Here is a 16,694-nt window from a genome sequence, read left to right on the forward strand (position 1 = left end):
AACTGCTGTCTAAACAGACAGTATAATTTCTGGTAGTTGGGTAGGGAAATTGTAAATGTAGTTTTTCAGTTGTTTTAGAGAGGGTTGACTTAGTTTGTTCTAATTTTTCAAAGCACTAATTTTTGCAGTAAAGCAATGTTTCCTCTTTTTTTTTGGCAAACCAAAAATGCATGGTACTTGAAGTCTAGAACAAACACTATTGAGAAATGTTGAGCAAACCTTTTTCATGAGTAAAATCTATTACTATTATTATTACTATTACTATTATTATTATTATTATTATTATTACTATTATTATTAATGGCTATGGAGACCCCTACCTTGCAGTCCTTGGAGGATCTCAATTCGTTGGGTTCTCAATGCACTCATTTCCATTGTAACCTAAGGAAGAGAAATAAGTTAGTGAAGTACTTCTCCTCATTCACGAGGGGCAGACTTGCATTAATTTAGCTTTTGGCTGCCTGTTAATTTTTGTGTACACCAAACAAATGACACGGGAGTCTTTCCAATTGATCTCAGCGTTGTTGAAAACCTTAGAAGTAGGGAACGGAAGACAAAACCAAAACTCCAGCAGTGTGTGCCTTTAAAGTTTTCCCTACTAAAGTGGTCTCAAAGCTGGGCAAACTTGTGAGCAGTGCCATAGGCTGCAATACTGATGTAATGGTGGGGAACTACAGTTAGAACATTCTACTACCCAGTGCTTAGAATCACTGCTTTTGTGCTATTAGATAAATCTCTATTTTTAAGTCTTATTATTTCACTTTTTGGAATAAGTACTGTATTTAAATGTCAAGAGCCGATGATCATGCCCTATACTGTTAACAGTCTCACATAGAAAAAATCATTCATTTAGCAACCAGACATCTGTAGCTCTGTCTAAATTCTGAAACGATTCACCCCAACACCAATACAAAAGTGTCTACCTGCTGCTTGAGCACTAGGAGGCGCTGCACCTCCATGTAGGCAGCCTGCAGGGAAGCCCGTGCCTGGAGCAGGTTGCTTTCCACCCCGTACACAGACTTGTTCAGCTCCTCCTCCCGAAGAGAGATGCTCAGCAGCTGGTCCACCTGAGAGCGCTCTGAAACAGGCAGAGAAAACACACTGAAGAGGCGCAAGGCAGCGATAGCCAAGGCTTTCTCATTCATTGTCTTACTAATACGTCAGGTGCAGGGTGATGCTTATTGTTATAAGAGAGGTCTTCTTGTGCAGTTCTTGCTGCTCAAACGATGCAGAATTCAATGTATTAACTATTGATAAATCACAAACACAAGATTGTACTCAAACTACTATTAAACATAGAAAGTGTTGTTTTATTAACTTGATAACTATGCCATGTGTTATATGAACAGAATTATACACAGGAAGGATTAGTGATTTCTCATACGTGATATGAGCTACCTTATTACTGGTCCTGTTTGAATGTCTGATTGCAGCTGCAGTACACCATTGAAATTAATTGACTTATAATCACAGTAAATGATTACTAGGAAGTATGTGAAATATACTGTTACTGAGTATAAACCAGTGCACAAACATACAGAGGGTCTTCAAAATTACGTACGTTTCAGTAACACTGTGACCAGCGTTACTGAACCAGGATGAGGTGGATTGACGGTGGTTCAGGGGGGAGATCTGTATTTTTGTTGCTGTATTTTCCATCAAAAAGCATTTAAAACTCACCTTTTTTAGCTTTGATTTTCCTTCTTTTGTTCTTTCTTTCTAAACTGGGGACTCCTGACAAATGCCCCTCCTAAAACACAAACAGAACAAATCAAGACGTGTGTGCTCTGAAACTGAACCGATTCCCTTCCCTAGATTTGTGCCTCAGATATTTGAAAGAATACAGAACCCAAATATAGTAGGCTCTTGCTATTCCAAACCAACCTATAGTCTGAAATATGATAATATAAAGAAATGCATGTCACAATCTGTAATAGGATTGTCACACAGGAACATTTTAATATTACTGCAGTGACCTGCACATGTTGTGTACATTTAATCATATCATCCTTATTTGTGTAAAAATCAAGAGTTTATCAGATTATAGCAACATGCAAACCGAAACGTCTATATAAACGTGTATCATGTTTGGTGAAGATTGGTGCAAAAGAAGATTGGTCAGACACGGTCAAAACATAAGGGTCCAAATTTGAACAAGAACCGATTCCTTGTTGATTGCAATGGATTCCTATAAATAATCTGAAGAGGGTCTGGTCCCAACTGGTTCAGATTAGCAAGTCCACTCTACCCCTGATAAATGGCTCCTTTATATAAGCAGCCTCTCTGCTGTGCCGGTTATACTCACAGCAGCAGCTCTGCGTTTCTTCCCCACGCCCTGGCTGTCATTCTGCTCAGCCCCGGATGTGCAGCTGCTGTCTCCCTCCAGAGATCCATCAGGGCCCATCGCTGTGGCCGCAGCTCCCTCAGACAGCCCCTCCGGGCCTCCGGGAGCCTCTCCCTCTGTTCCTTCCACCTCCCTCTTCACGCAGGGCAGCTCCTGGAGGGACGGGCTGGAGGTCTTCTTGGACAGGGACTCCCTCTCCGATTCTGCAGGCCGGGAGCATTGGTCTCCGTTTGGTCCGTGGGGAGAGGGCAGGGCTGGAATGCGGGCTCCCTCTTCTCTGCTGCCCCCTGCTGGGTTGTCAGAGAAGAGGCTGTAGACGGAGGCGCTGCGGTCGTTGACGACGCTGCTCTCCGATAGGCTGCGTTTCCGGGTCGAGGTGGGGAGAGCTGCACAGATGCTTTCCCACTGGTAGCCTTCCAGATACGGCATATCAGATGCCTCCTCTACATCCAAACCCTCCTGTTCGTTCTGAGTAGGGGCCACCATCTCTATGCCAAACCTGGAGTGCACAGGACACAAGAAATCTGTTACCATGGGGCAGTGGTCCTCAAAGCTGGGCAAGACCAGAGTATAGTGCCATTATGTGCTATAATCTGTAGCACTGCAATACTGATGTATTCGGAAGGGGATCTAAAGTAATTCAATCTTCTACTCTGTGCTCTCATTCACTGCTTTCGTGCAACCTGATAATCTAAAAATTCAACGTCATTTTGTTTGACATTCTGGAAAAAGTTCAGCATTAAAAAAGTCATCATGAGAAATAAAAAAATGTGCTAGGCCAAAAAACCTTGAGAACTGCTGCCATAGGGCATAATGGGAAACACTCGTCTTTAGATTGGTGGGTTAGTGGGTGACTTGCCAAACAGGTTCTGGCACACCCTCACAGCAAGTCTAAGACATTGCTGAACATGTCACTTGTTTGTGGTTTCACTAGTCAATCAGGGATTCAGTGTTCAGTAATGTGTGGGCTTGGTGTTCACATACGCAAGCCATGGGCAAAGTACAGCTGAGGCCTTCCATGAAAAAGCCACGACAACATTATTCTTTCTGAAAACCGTCTGTTTTACTTAACTGTTTTTTACATATATAAAACTGTAGTAATGTTAAGAGTTTTTTTCTTGCTGGTTAATACATTTAAATTTCCACTTACACCTGAAGAAAAGACTGGAAGTCCTGAAAGCTAGTGCTTGTATATCATAGATAACAAAACAAACAACATCAACTCTTCAATTCTATTCTAGTATATACATTCAGTTATTCATTTCATGAATAAGACTGACCCCATTTCCATTGATATTAAACTAGCAACCACAAATGCATGTGTCTGCCTATCTTTCACTGCTCAGGGACCAGCACAATTGAAAGATCATAGTGTCACATGACATGCATCAACTGGGATTTCCATGTGGAAGACAGGTAGAGACAGCTATACAGCTATGGCCAACAGTTTTGCATCACTTAGAATTTTAGGATTTAGGATTAAGACATAATAAAAAAATAAAATAAAAAAATAAAAATTATATAAACTATAATTTAGATCTTTTATTTAACATCGTGTTCAAAGAAACTACAAAATGATATTGCAAAAGTTTACCGGAAATATGGAAAACTACAAAGCGGTATGTAATTCAATATATTAACTTAACATTATTCAGTGAGTTTCATTCAACTTTTTAGTTAATTCTATAGGAAAATGCAACACTTTTGGCCATAGCGGTAGAGAAAAGAAGGACTGCAAAAGTAGGAGGGGAAAAGCGGATGGCATTTAGTCATCAAGGAAGTTATATCACAGTCTCACTGACCTCGGCATGCCTTTGCCCTGCTCCTGCTTCTTCCTGCTGACTTGCTGGTACACCTGGTCCCAGTCTACGTTCCTGCAGGACCCCGAGGAGCTGATGAGCTGGCGGAGGGTCGGTTTCAGCCCGGATTCTTTGTCCGAATCGTTCTTGCGGCTCCCGCTGATGTCGCGGATGCGCCGGGCAATATTGAGGTTGGGTTCGTGAGAGCCTGTCTTGCTCTTGGAGGTGATGTGTCGAGTCAAATCCCTCTTCAGGGAGGCCGGCAGGCCCAGCTTGCTCAGGTCGGTCACCAGGGATCCTGCAGCAGGTTGGCCCCTCATCAGCTCACCATCCGAGGCCCGGCTATCCTCTCCCTGTGTGCTGTGTTCTCCACCCTCACCCCCACTGTCCACATGCCTTTCTCCAGCCCCTTGAGCTGCATCCCCAGTTATCTGGCAGTCACTGCTCAATGTGCTGACATCCACAGACTGCAAAGATGGCAGGTGTGAAGGTGAGAGAACTTTGGTTTCTGAATCGCTTGTACACTGATGATATACCTCTGGTGTTTCATTGTAAGATAAGCTTGAGTTTCCAGGATGAGATAAGCCTGCGTTCCCAGGATGTGCCTCAGTGTTGTGTCGTCCAGAGTCAGAGAGGTCCCCGTCACTGATGTCCTTGAGAAGGCTCATCTTGCTCCTGTTTCCAGTCCGATCTGTGGAAGTCTTGCACTCCTTGCTTGGCCTTCGTTCTAATCGGAACGGCTCTGTTTCCATGGCTTGGTCTGAGGTCTTAGTTTCTGGCTTGCTGCATTTAAGGGCCTCTTTGGCCTTTATGAGCATCTCCTCTAAGGAGTAATCTTGTTGCTTGGCGCTCCGGAGTTTACAGGTGTACGAGTTCTTGTTTGTTTCCTGAGCGCTCCACTTGGGCTTGTCTTCAGATGCTTTCAATAGAGACTTCTTGTCCTCTGGTTTGCTGGAAGGGGCCATCTGATCGGGGAGCGTCTCGACAGGGGAGCTCTGGGTCCGGCGTCTCATCCTCCTGCTTCTGTTTCTTAAGTATGCCTTTAGGTGAGGTTTATTCTTGATCTCCCTCACAGAGTGACTCGACACTAGGGGCACACTGTTACTCCTCTCTCCCTGCTCTCCGGCTGGCGAAGGGTCGGGTCTGAAATGTATGTGCATGTTCAAGTTCTTCAGGGGCAGGGGCTGGCAGGGAAGTTGAGAGGGATCCTTCCCCTCAGTCGGCCTGGAGTCATCATTTTTGGATCCCACTTCCTGGCTTTTAGCTGGCGGGTATGGAGCCCAGCGGTGCGTCTTATCCTTGGGAGGGTTGCTGGAGCTCTTCTCGTTGTTCCTGTCTGTTTTAGAGACTGGTTGGGTTTGTGCTTGGCTGAAATCAATAGCGTTGCTGAACAACAGGGAGTCACTGGTGAAATCCATATAGGAATCCTGCGACGACCCTTGCTTCCCATTATGCCTTCCCCAGTGGAACCTATCTTGCAAGTAATCCCTTGAGGGAGGGAACCCGGTGAAACTCCATTTCCCCCGGCTCCCAGATTTCCAGGCAGGAAAGCCCCCACGCCCATCATGGTGCCAGTTTCTTCCTTGCCAACTTTGGTGCCAGCTGGCCTGCCCTTGACTGGGGTGCCACCCAGAGGAGCCTGACTGGCAGCTGGAAGCTCCCCTGGTCCCACTGGAGTGGTGGGGCTGGTTCCTGCTGGGATGGGGGAAGTTTCTTTGCCCATTATTTTGGAAGCCGTTGCCTTCCCAATCCCTGGGTGGCGCCCCCTTGTGGTGCCTGCGAGATTGGCTTTCTGGGAAGTTCTGCCTCTCTTCTGACCTGCGACGACAGTCTCCCTGATTGGAGTTGTCAGCACTGGCATCTTCCTTTCTATAAAGCAAAAGAATGCCGACATGAGTATTACAGTAATTTCTGACCTTTTTGTTGCTGATCCAGGTTGTATTTAGAACTAATTTACAAACTATATAAAATGTATTTGTTTCCTACCCGTTCAGTATTGTATGTGATTATTTCAAAATATGGGGTCTTCATTAAGCTGTTTTTTAGACTGTGTGCTTTTATGATCCAAAACATAGCATCCATAGGGGCACTAGTTTATAAAGGTACAGTAAATTAGATATGGAAAATACAACAGTATTGGTTGTTGATTGGCCTTTGTAAAACTTGGTGAAGAGAATCACACAGCGGGGATGGAAGTAAGACTCCTATTGCATAGCAGCTTCACCCATTCCAGGTTTTAATACAAGCCTGATTAGCCAGTGTGTATGTAACAAGCTCAGGTGTGTCTTATTATGCAATTGGAGTCTTATAGCCATCCCTGCACAGTACAGCAATAACCAAAAGTGAAGACACTTAAACGGTGCGTTTACACTGGCAGTTTTTAGGATGGCATTGAGCCATCTCAGGTCTGTTTTCTGCAGTGTATACGCACACAGACGACTCTCAGCTGTCCTAAAAATTGCCAAATAAAGACGTTGCTCAGTGCCAGCTTAGGTCCGTCCGAAAGGCAGTGTAAACTCACCCGACTTTAGGACGGCTCACGCAGGACGTGAGTGCCGCTCGGCTCCTCCCCCACGGAATCTAAACAGTTGCAGCGTCACAAAAAGAGAACAACGACTTGACACACAAGCGTCCTGAATATTTGAATATATTAACTGTTTATATTGGGGAGTATTTGTAAATATCTACGTTTTATTATTAAGTTGTCATCAAAAGTGTACATACCCCAAATATCCATACAGTGGGCTATGTAAACTTTTGACGATAACTTTTTTGTTTTGTTAAACCGGTGCAGACGCCTGTGGACGTCAAAGAAACAAAAGTGTAATACCTGAGTGTATCGATGAGAATTATTTTTAAAAAATGCTATCATAAATAATTGTATACAAAAACTACCCTGAATTGTGTTTTTCCCAGTTATTTTATTGTAAACCACTTAGTTATTGGTTTAGTTTCAAACACGCTTTAACACACCATCTTTTTGTTGTTTGTTTTTACTGTTATTTAAATAAAAAATTTGATTGTACCAATGAATAGCTTAAAAACACGGAATGGTTCTTTTTTTTTTAATGTTTTTTTTGTTTGTTTGTTTCTGACAACTACGACGTGAACTGGGGACAGCAAGAAAGCAGAGCTGTCATAGCGTTGTGGGGCAAAACAATTCCAGAGTGCACTCTAAGCTGAAACGCAAAATAAACACACACAAAGAAACAGCGGCAGGTCTGGCGAAAGATCTTTTTGATTATAGTTGATCTGTTACATGTTCTAATTTTTAAATAAAGATTTTTTTGATAATTTGCGGTCCCTGTCATTTCATTTTTTAAAAAAGGCACAAAATGTTTTGAATAATTACAAACAATTTAGATAGCGTACTTATAACAAATTATTATTATTATTATTTATTAATTTGCATTGTAGTATTTGCAACAAGGCCAATATTTTAAAAAATTAAATTTGTTAACTGCAATTGTATACAAGAAATGTTTTTTCCCCCAGTATTCCTGTGGCTGCTTAGCCTATTTTAACTAAAAATAAAGGACTTATGTGGAGGGATGAAACAAAAATCGAACTCATCCACAAAAGCTATATATATATATATATATATATATATATATATATGACCCTCCAAATAAGAAAGCAGTACCTTCAAAGGTCTCAGAGATGCAAACAGACTTTGAAAGCGCAGCGGAGGTCGATTAGTAAAATTACTGACACGAGAGGGTTAATTTTTCAACAAATTGGATAAGTGGTTTTCTAGTTCTATGTAAAAATGAAAGCGTGACATACAGACAGACTTAGGTGTACCAGCAACTTCCATATACCCTTCAAAGTGTGACTTACAGACAAACTCCATATAGCCTTGATTTTGACCCCACCAGAATGTCCTTTGTCAGATCTATCACAATGGGATTAGTGGATCTCTAGATGTATGTAAAAGTGTGCCATGCAGTACAGACGTACAGACACCTCTACTTTTTCCCAGATCAAACAAAAACACTTTTACCTGCTAAAATACATACTCAAATCAAATAAATTACATTTTGACCTGCAGGGAAGTATCACATAGAATTTCTGTGCTTCAATGATCTCATCCCCATTTGCCATGCACTTGAGAAAGCATGTGGGCCCCAGGAACAGCTGCGACACATGACCTCAGCAAGTCCTGGTCTTGACAATCAGCCTTGTGCTGCCTGTCACTGCCTCCCAATATAATACAGTGTTTCACAGCCACAGAACAGACAGAGTTCTTCAGACTTGGACAATCACTGTTTTTAGGCTGTTACTGGGAAGCAATCTGCCGTGTTAGCTCTAGGGAAACTTTCACAGTCGTAGAATAAAAGAAAGTCTCAGTGGGAAGTTGAAGGCTTCGTACAGTATCCAACTTGCAAACTTTAACGATGAAATGCTTTTCAGTCAAACCAGCTGTTCTGTTAGGCTATATGCCATGCCCTTTGTTAACAGTTGGACGAGTATACCACCTGATGCATATGATGCGTCTGGTTATATATATATATATACGTGTGTGTGTGTGTGTGTTTTAAGCCCCATCTCATGATATACGATTCCGTCCCCATTCCCATCTGCAGCCTGGTCTAAAATTAGACCATTAGATCTTCCACAGAGAGCTAGAACTGTTAAAGAGACAGGCACTCATTTCAATGACAATGTATTCCAGATGCAATACAGTCTGGAACTGATAATCCACTCTTATGATACTTGGGTAGCTGGGTAACTCGTATAAAAATAAAAAACAACATTTCCTGGGGGGCGAGGGGGTATTTTATTTTAACTACCTGAATAAATAACTCGCTAAATATAAGCTGGGACAACATGCCTTTCTCTACATACAGAAAGGTTTTATATAGGTCTTACCAATGAGATACCAAATAAACAAGTACAATTATACTATAAGACACTATTCTGTTGTGCACACGTTTATTAGGACCAAGTTCACTTTACATCTACAATACACTCTCCCTCATCAGAATCTACCTTTTTCCAACCAGTGCACTGTCATCAGAAATCTTCCTTGTAACTAATGTGCAACCACAACGCAGACAGCAAAGACAGCATACCACAGTTTCAACAACTTAACATAAGCAACTGGTATTTAATTAAACAACACCATCTAATGTTTTACTGCTAAAACTAAGGAAGATGAGGCCCGTGTACATCATACAGTACAGTCTTCAAGGTCCAGAGTCCTACAGGTTTTAGAGCCATCAATAACTAATTCACTGATGAAGACCTGGAAGGGGGTTCATTCTGTTTTTAGGCTTGTAATTTTTTTGGTTCAGTTTTGAATAGGGACCCCAAATTGAAAACTGAGAAAGGCAAATCACAAGTAGGGAAAAGACACTGATCTGCAGTGGAAGTAGATGTTTATATATACTGTCTTTCAGCATCACGAGGCCCGCCTCCCACTGTGACAGTGAAAGAACATTTAACAGGTGCTGTTTTACAAAACAGAAGTTTACAGAATTTCCTGGGGACCCCTGAGAATCTGCAAAGGTTGGAAAACTTCTGTTTTGTAAAAAACACCTGTACAACACTGACTTTGGATCCAGGTGGAACAACAACCTTGGGGCCTGGAATTGAGCCCCCCCCCATTGTACATGTTGAATAATAATCAGAGACGAGAGCAAGGCGGGCGCTCCTTACCGGATCCTCTCCTTGCGCTTCTCGATGAGCTCGATGAGGTCCTTGTCGAAGTAGTGCTCTGCTGTGTCCCCCTTGCCTGCGTCTTCCCTCTCCTGCGCCTCCACCTTGTCTTTGTGAAGCTGGCTGGAGATGTGGCTGGCATAGGCTGTGAGCCCCACCACGGTCACCCTGCACACCCTGCACTCGTGGTCACAGTCCCTGGGGAAGGAGGGGGACAGGGGCTGTTCAATAGTTCCCACCGGCATCGCAGGAGAATGAATGTCGCTATGTTTCCTTACAATGCTGAAACACTGTGAACTAAAAACATACACACTTTGCGTATACGTTCCACTTCACAGGGTAGTGTGAGCAATAGGGCTCGTAAACTTGCCACCACAGTGGTGGTGGTGGTGGTGGTGGGAGGTTAGTTTTCTTATATTCCACAAGGATTTCTCCTTTACACAACAATCAGGAGGCAAACTGGCTTTTCTTTTCCTTGAAGTGTGATCTTCCTGAAAGGTTGCTTCTAAGAGCTCCGTGGTGGACTAGGAAACACAGCAATGGTGAATGGAGCACACACAGACACACATAGACACACACCCGCACCCTCACACACAGCCTAGCTCTCAGGCATGATGGTGTCAGCTGCTGTGGGGCAGCTTGGAGACAGCATCTACATTTAATCTGTGACAAGTTCCTCCCCTGAGCAAAGTGCTGAGCAAGCAGATCCCTGACCAATCCCAGTCCTACTGTAACTGTAACTGGAGATAGGGCAGCGGCAGCTAACACCACCACTCCCACCGCCCAGCCCGCAGTGTGCAGACACCCGAGGGTCTGGGGCACTGCCTACATACTGAATATGCTACCCAGTTGTCTCCATAATTTTAGCTCTGAATTTTTCTTATAGCAATTTTTTTGTTTGATCTCCAGTTTCCCCGACTTTAAGTTCCATTCAAATCAAATGCTTTTGCCAGAAGTAGACAGGTGCTGGGAGAGGAGAGGCCTGTCAGTTCCAGCTATAGATCGGAAGCATGTGCTGCCTTAAGCGTAGCAGGATGCAACAGGGTTAGGATTTAATTCCACATTCAAATAGGACAGTGACTGCCAACTCTAGTGCCCAAGTACTTTCAATAGTCCAGGTTTGTGTTTTATCTTGTTTTGCTTTGTTTCTGTTTTATATTATTATTATTTTGGATTTTATTGTTCATCAGAAGTGTTGTTTATAAAAAAAAGCATGATTGTCAGTTGTCAAGAGGACAGAACTAGTGGTATGCAGATTAAATGAGTGATCATGTTGTGATAAAATATAGCAAGATTGGTGCAAGTACTCACTTGTACCTACGCCAGCATCTTTCACATGCATATTTTTCACAATTATTGAAATAGAAACCTGTACAGTTCTACTTTGGAACTAGGGTTGACAAGACAAGCACAGTTTTATGGAGATTCTCTCTAGCTTGGTTGAAACTCTCCTCACTGTGTCAGAGATCTTCCCCCTGCCCTCCCTTACCTGCCCTTGAGGTTCTCCAGCTCCCTATGGTGCAGCATGCTCCTCATGTGCTCATCCATCTCCTGGAACAAACATTGAACACATTTAAACACTGCCTGCAAACCACCAGCAGAGTGCTGCTACTTACCCAGGAAGGACAATCCTTTACTCACACACATTCCTGATAGAAGTAAAATTGAAGCAACTCACAATTACCAGTACAATTTCTTGCTCATTTTTTATGTTCAATTCTAATTAAGCTTTATAGATATTAGCAAAAACACAATAGCAGAAATTATGGCTAACTATTGTGGTAAAGGCATATACATGCTGTACTGTACTTTGTGTCTTAAGTTATAAAATAAAAAAATGCAATATTAAATGCAATAAAATGAATTATATTGCTGTATTTCAGAGACAATCCCTATTATTACAGCACTGCATGACAATTACAGGTATTTTGCAGTAAGCAACTAAAATACTGCCGTACTACTTCTTCCCTAAGAGCTGTCCGACCACACTCGTCTCGATCGCTACCATATTAACAATGCAATCCTGGTCTGATCTTTACCTGTTTTGAGTTGTAGACAATGAGACACAGAATGCACTTCCGTTCTAGGCCCATTGTGCTTCTTCTCGATGGATCTCAAGCCATGTCTGGAGAATCAAAGACAAAGGGTTCTCAAAGGTTAGAAGGTTAAAATGTCATCCTTCAAAAGAACAGAAATACTAGAAGAAACTTTGCAAATTCAATGGCAAATGACAAAAGTATTTCTCAATAACTGTTTTGACATGGAAGACTTTAAAAAATACTTGTTAATGTCTGTAGCTGAATTTACAAAGTTTTATTTGTAGATGCTTCAAAAGTACTTACTACCAATGCAGCAAGTCCATGCGGTTTACATTTGCCTATAGTTCAAGGCTAAACTTACATTATGGCCCTACAAGGTACAGTATAGCTGGGGGCATATCATTCATCCTGTGAAAGCCTTCGTTAAAAAGTACAAATACTCCAAAGTAAATACACACAAGACTTTACTAAAACCAAAAATATATACCCCACTCTCCACCCTTGAGTGGTTTCTTAAGAAAGCCACTTAACCCTGCCTTTGCCAACATTTTTAGATCATCTTTGGAGCTCATGGGTGCGATGGAGACCTGCAAATTCCTATTTATCCATGGGACAGGGAAAGGGACAGCATAACCTGTATTTCCTCAAAATGCTGTGATCAAAACCTCCCCAGGTGGAAATCAAATCCTTTGACCTCTCTGTATGAGAGACATATTGAAGCAATAAAACACTATCAGCTGATAATTTAACCCTACTGTATTCTAGTTTACATAATGTACAGAATATATAACATCAGACTGCGACACCAAAGAAATGAGTTAATGCAGTGTGATGTTTTTTTTTTTTTAATGCAGTGTGTGAAGGGGTGGTTTTTGTTGGTGCATTCCACTGCTGTCACTCAGTCATAATTCTTGAATTGATTTCTTTAAAATCAGGCAATATCACCATCAGTGCTTCCCTTGTAATGGGTACAAAACTGCAGACGGATTCAGCCAAAACTGGTTTCAAAGCAGATTACTGTCCTGTTTTAACAAGTGCATCAATCACTGGGATTAAATGAGGCAAGCCAACACTCTTAAGATGCAGTGTCTTGCCCCATCAGTGCCAATGCTGCAAAAATTAGACAAGATGTGTATAATTAAACTGCTCTGAGAAACGGCACACTGTAACAAGAAGACTTGGGAACTGAACAGCACCCAAACATGTCTGGACAACTCCTGAACTGCACTCTCACCACAAACACATTACAGGAAGTTTGATCCCCTGAATTAAATGCAAACCATTTTAGGTCCTAACTGTACATAGCAAGGCTTTGCTCTTGTGCTTTATCTTGTCAACAGAACACAGATGGGTTTACTCATTATAATACACAATTAAAGTCAGGCACATTTTGGTGCTTTAACAAGAGAAATTAAATATTAGGGACAGATAGGGAAAGATGTAGAATGCAGATGGAACCGGAGACAGGCAGCTTCAGTTTGATACTGGAACGAAAACAGATTTCGTTATACATGCTGCAGACAGAATTCTGACCAACTCTAGACTAAACTGTTTAATATTGAAAGGTGTACAGCCATGATATTCCAGCACAAATGTGACGTGGCGAGTCTGCAAGATGTTTAAATTGTTTCTTAATGACAACTGCCTATAATTCCTTCAGGGAAGTTGGAGTGGGAGGATCTTTCATCATAAAACATAATTGAATACGTGCAGTGTTGGATACAGTACCTGCCATCAAGCACAGTCAGATCTGCAGCAGAGATTAACTTTTTATTTCCGAGATCCATTATAACAAAACAATGGTATCATATGTGAGTCATTTAAACAAAAATTGCTACAGGTGCAAGTGTGTCAAAAGCACAGTACCTATAGAAGCTAGTCCTCCACCATGCAACAATGGGTTGGGATCAGTGGATCTTTTCCGACAGCATTATTGTAATTGTGGTACTGTACAGAACAGAGTTTATTAAAACATTATGCACAGGGATAGTAAAAAAGAAACTTAGCTTTGATCAATGTTCTAAAATTAGAGGCTATTGTCAGCTACACTATTTCTTCTGAAATGCACTTTTACCTGATGAAATCTATTTTAATATTCTATGTTTCTCCAATAAAAGATACTGACTTCAGTGGGGCTCTATTTACAAAGTTTTAACTCCCGAGTTACTGAAAGACTGTTTTATTAATAAAATACTACATGGTATTCATGAGACCCTTCTAGACTGTTGCTGGCTTCCTTGTAAGTTGAATATATAGTAAACTTTCTTGAATCTGTCAATGCATTCTTTAGATACTCTAGATAAAGTACCTCATTACGCCAGGCAAGGCTACTCTGTGAAATCAAGATTCACAAAATCGCCACCTCCAAAGGTGTTTCCACTAGTCCAGCTTCTACTTTAAAGATGCAAGAATATCTGGACAAGTACAGCAGAAAAGTAACATTTACAGCAGAAAGGTACCATCAGGGAATGATGGCTTGTTTGGTCTCCTATGCATGTACTTCTTTATGGGTTCCTGCTATTTGTTGTTTTAGCGGATGATCAAATAAATCAACTCAACAAACCAGAGAGCAATGCCATCCGTGGTCTGTGCTCTCTGCAGCGTTAGGTCAACTACCCAAACGCCCTTCCTAGAATGAATTGCCCAGCTCTGCTGTGTGGTGCTCCAGCAGCTGAGGCAGGGTCTATTTCCAGAGCTTGTGAATTCCTTGGATTCCTCCAGCTTTCCAGTCCCATGAGCGTGTCCCACACAGCATACTTACACACCCAGACAGCCCAGTAGAACAAACTGTAGCACCGGCTGGTATCCAATACCATATCTGGATCAATATACTTGTATTCCAGACAAAATAGTTAATTACCAGCGCATTTAAATATGTACTTTATCTGCACTTACAAATCAGCAGTTGTTCTGGAAAGCACTCGGGCAGACTTTGAATGTTTTGCTAGGGATGGGTCTTTCCATTGAAAAATGAATCCCTAAAAAGTAAAGCTACAAAAATACATATCAAAAGGTCACATATCATCAGGCAAAAAAAGGTTTTAATGTTTAATGGGTGGACTGTATGTTTCTGAAAGGCAAATAACTTGAAAAATACAGAAGGGCTCAATTCACAAACCTTTACGCCATTAGTGCCTATGTGCCTGTGGTCAAAGAAGTCTGAGCTACTGGTTTAGATTAACTGAACAGACTTCTGTGTCTTCTACAAAAAAGGCCAAAATAAATATGGGCAGCTCAACACCGGTTTGCTGGTCTGATAGCATGCTCAGTGGAGTTACACTGTGATGGCAGTTAGTAGTGTTGACAGGAGTTACTGTATTTTTCCTAGACCTCCTCACAAGTCTGCAGTGGTGACAGAGCTGAAGTAGAGAGGATTGTTTTCCATGCCTATTTGTACAATATTTATTTTATATATATATATATATATATATATATATATATATATATATATATATATATATATATATATATATAAACCCTCTGTCTGTATAAAAGCAGTGTTGGAACAGACTGTGTTACTACACCCTCTTAAGCATTATTTGGACAGTATTGTACTGCAGTAGTATATTGCTCTCATAATGGCGAGAAAAAGGCAATTAACAAAGGAAGACAGACAGACCATTATAACCCTTAAAAGTGTAGGTCATTCCTTTAGAGAAATTGCAAAGAAAGCCAAGGTGTCAGTGAGTGCAGTTTCCTACACCATCAAAAGGCACTTGGAAACTGGAGGAATCTCTGTCAGGAAGAGGTCTGGCAGACCCAAAGCCACAACAGAGTCAGAAGACAAGTTTCTGAGAGTCAACAGCTTGCGTGATAGGCGGCTCACAGGACAACAGCTTCAAGCACAGCTTAGCACTGGTCGAAGTAAGCAAGTCTCAGTTTCAACTGTGAAAAGAAGACTTCGAGCTGCAGGTTTGACAGGTCGAGTGGCAGTAAGAAAGCCATTGCTAAGATGGCAAAATAAGAAAAAGAGGCTTGCCTGGGCCATGAAGCACCGCCAGTGGACTACTGAAGACTGTTAGAAGGTCTTATGGACCGATGAATCAAAATGAAATCTTTCAGTTCATCACGCAGGGTTTTTGTACGCCGTCGAGTAGGCAAAAGGATGGTTCCTCGGTGTGTGACACCAACTGTCAAACATGGAGGAGGAAGCGTGATGGTCTGGGGCTCTTTTGCTGGATCCAGAGTCGGCGACTTGCACAGAGTGAGTGGCACCCTGAACCAAAACTGCTACCACAGCATTTTGCAGCGCCATGCAATACCCTCTGGTACACGCCTAGTTGGTCAGGGGTTCATCCTACAGCAAGATAATCACCCAAAACATACCTCCAGGCTATGTCAGAACTACCTTAGAAGAAAAGAACAAGACGGTAGGCTTCAAATCATGGAATGGCCAGCACAGTCTCCAGACTTAAACCCCATCGAGCTGGTTTGGGATGAACTGGACAGAAGGGTGAAAGCAAAGCAACCTACAAGTGCAACACATTTGTGGGAACTTCTGCAACAGTGTTCGGAAGAACTTTCCGAACAATATTTGATTTCCATTGTAGAAAGAATGCCACGAGTGTGTTCGGCTGTTATATCTGCAAAAGGTGGCTACTTTGATGAGTCAAAAATTTAGATTACATTTTGTTAAACAAAACGATTCCATGATTTCTTTTTTATCTCCAATTGTTTATGTGTTCTATGCTTTAATTTCAGAGTACATTGAGACATTAAACTGCGTAAATTTCAATAAAAACTGGAAAAATTGAGGTGTTCTAAAACTTTTGACCGGTAGTGTGTGTGTGTGTATATATATATATATATATATATATATATATATATATATATATATATATATTTGCCTCT

At 41.8% G+C, this 16,694-nt stretch overlaps 1 protein-coding gene across 1 annotated transcript in view; it reads right to left on the reverse strand.

The window, feature by feature from the left end:
- Positions 1-16,694, reverse strand: part of LOC117420301 (zinc finger protein 106-like) — a 37,658-nt gene that overhangs the window by 18,351 nt on the left and 2,613 nt on the right. The window contains exons 2-9 of the mRNA XM_058991271.1: positions 11,844-11,929; positions 11,294-11,355; positions 9,805-10,002; positions 4,147-6,012; positions 2,306-2,843; positions 1,681-1,750; positions 924-1,078; positions 321-381 (exon numbers count right to left, since the gene is read on the reverse strand). Coding sequence (XP_058847254.1) covers positions 321-381; positions 924-1,078; positions 1,681-1,750; positions 2,306-2,843; positions 4,147-6,012; positions 9,805-10,002; positions 11,294-11,355; positions 11,844-11,897 — 3,004 coding nt within the window. The 5' untranslated portion in view covers positions 11,898-11,929. The remainder of the gene's footprint in view (positions 1-320; positions 382-923; positions 1,079-1,680; positions 1,751-2,305; positions 2,844-4,146; positions 6,013-9,804; positions 10,003-11,293; positions 11,356-11,843; positions 11,930-16,694) is intronic.

The sequence above is a fragment of the Acipenser ruthenus genome, chromosome 18 (assembly GCF_902713425.1).
Source record: "Acipenser ruthenus chromosome 18, fAciRut3.2 maternal haplotype, whole genome shotgun sequence".
NCBI lineage: Eukaryota > Metazoa > Chordata > Actinopteri > Acipenseriformes > Acipenseridae > Acipenser > Acipenser ruthenus.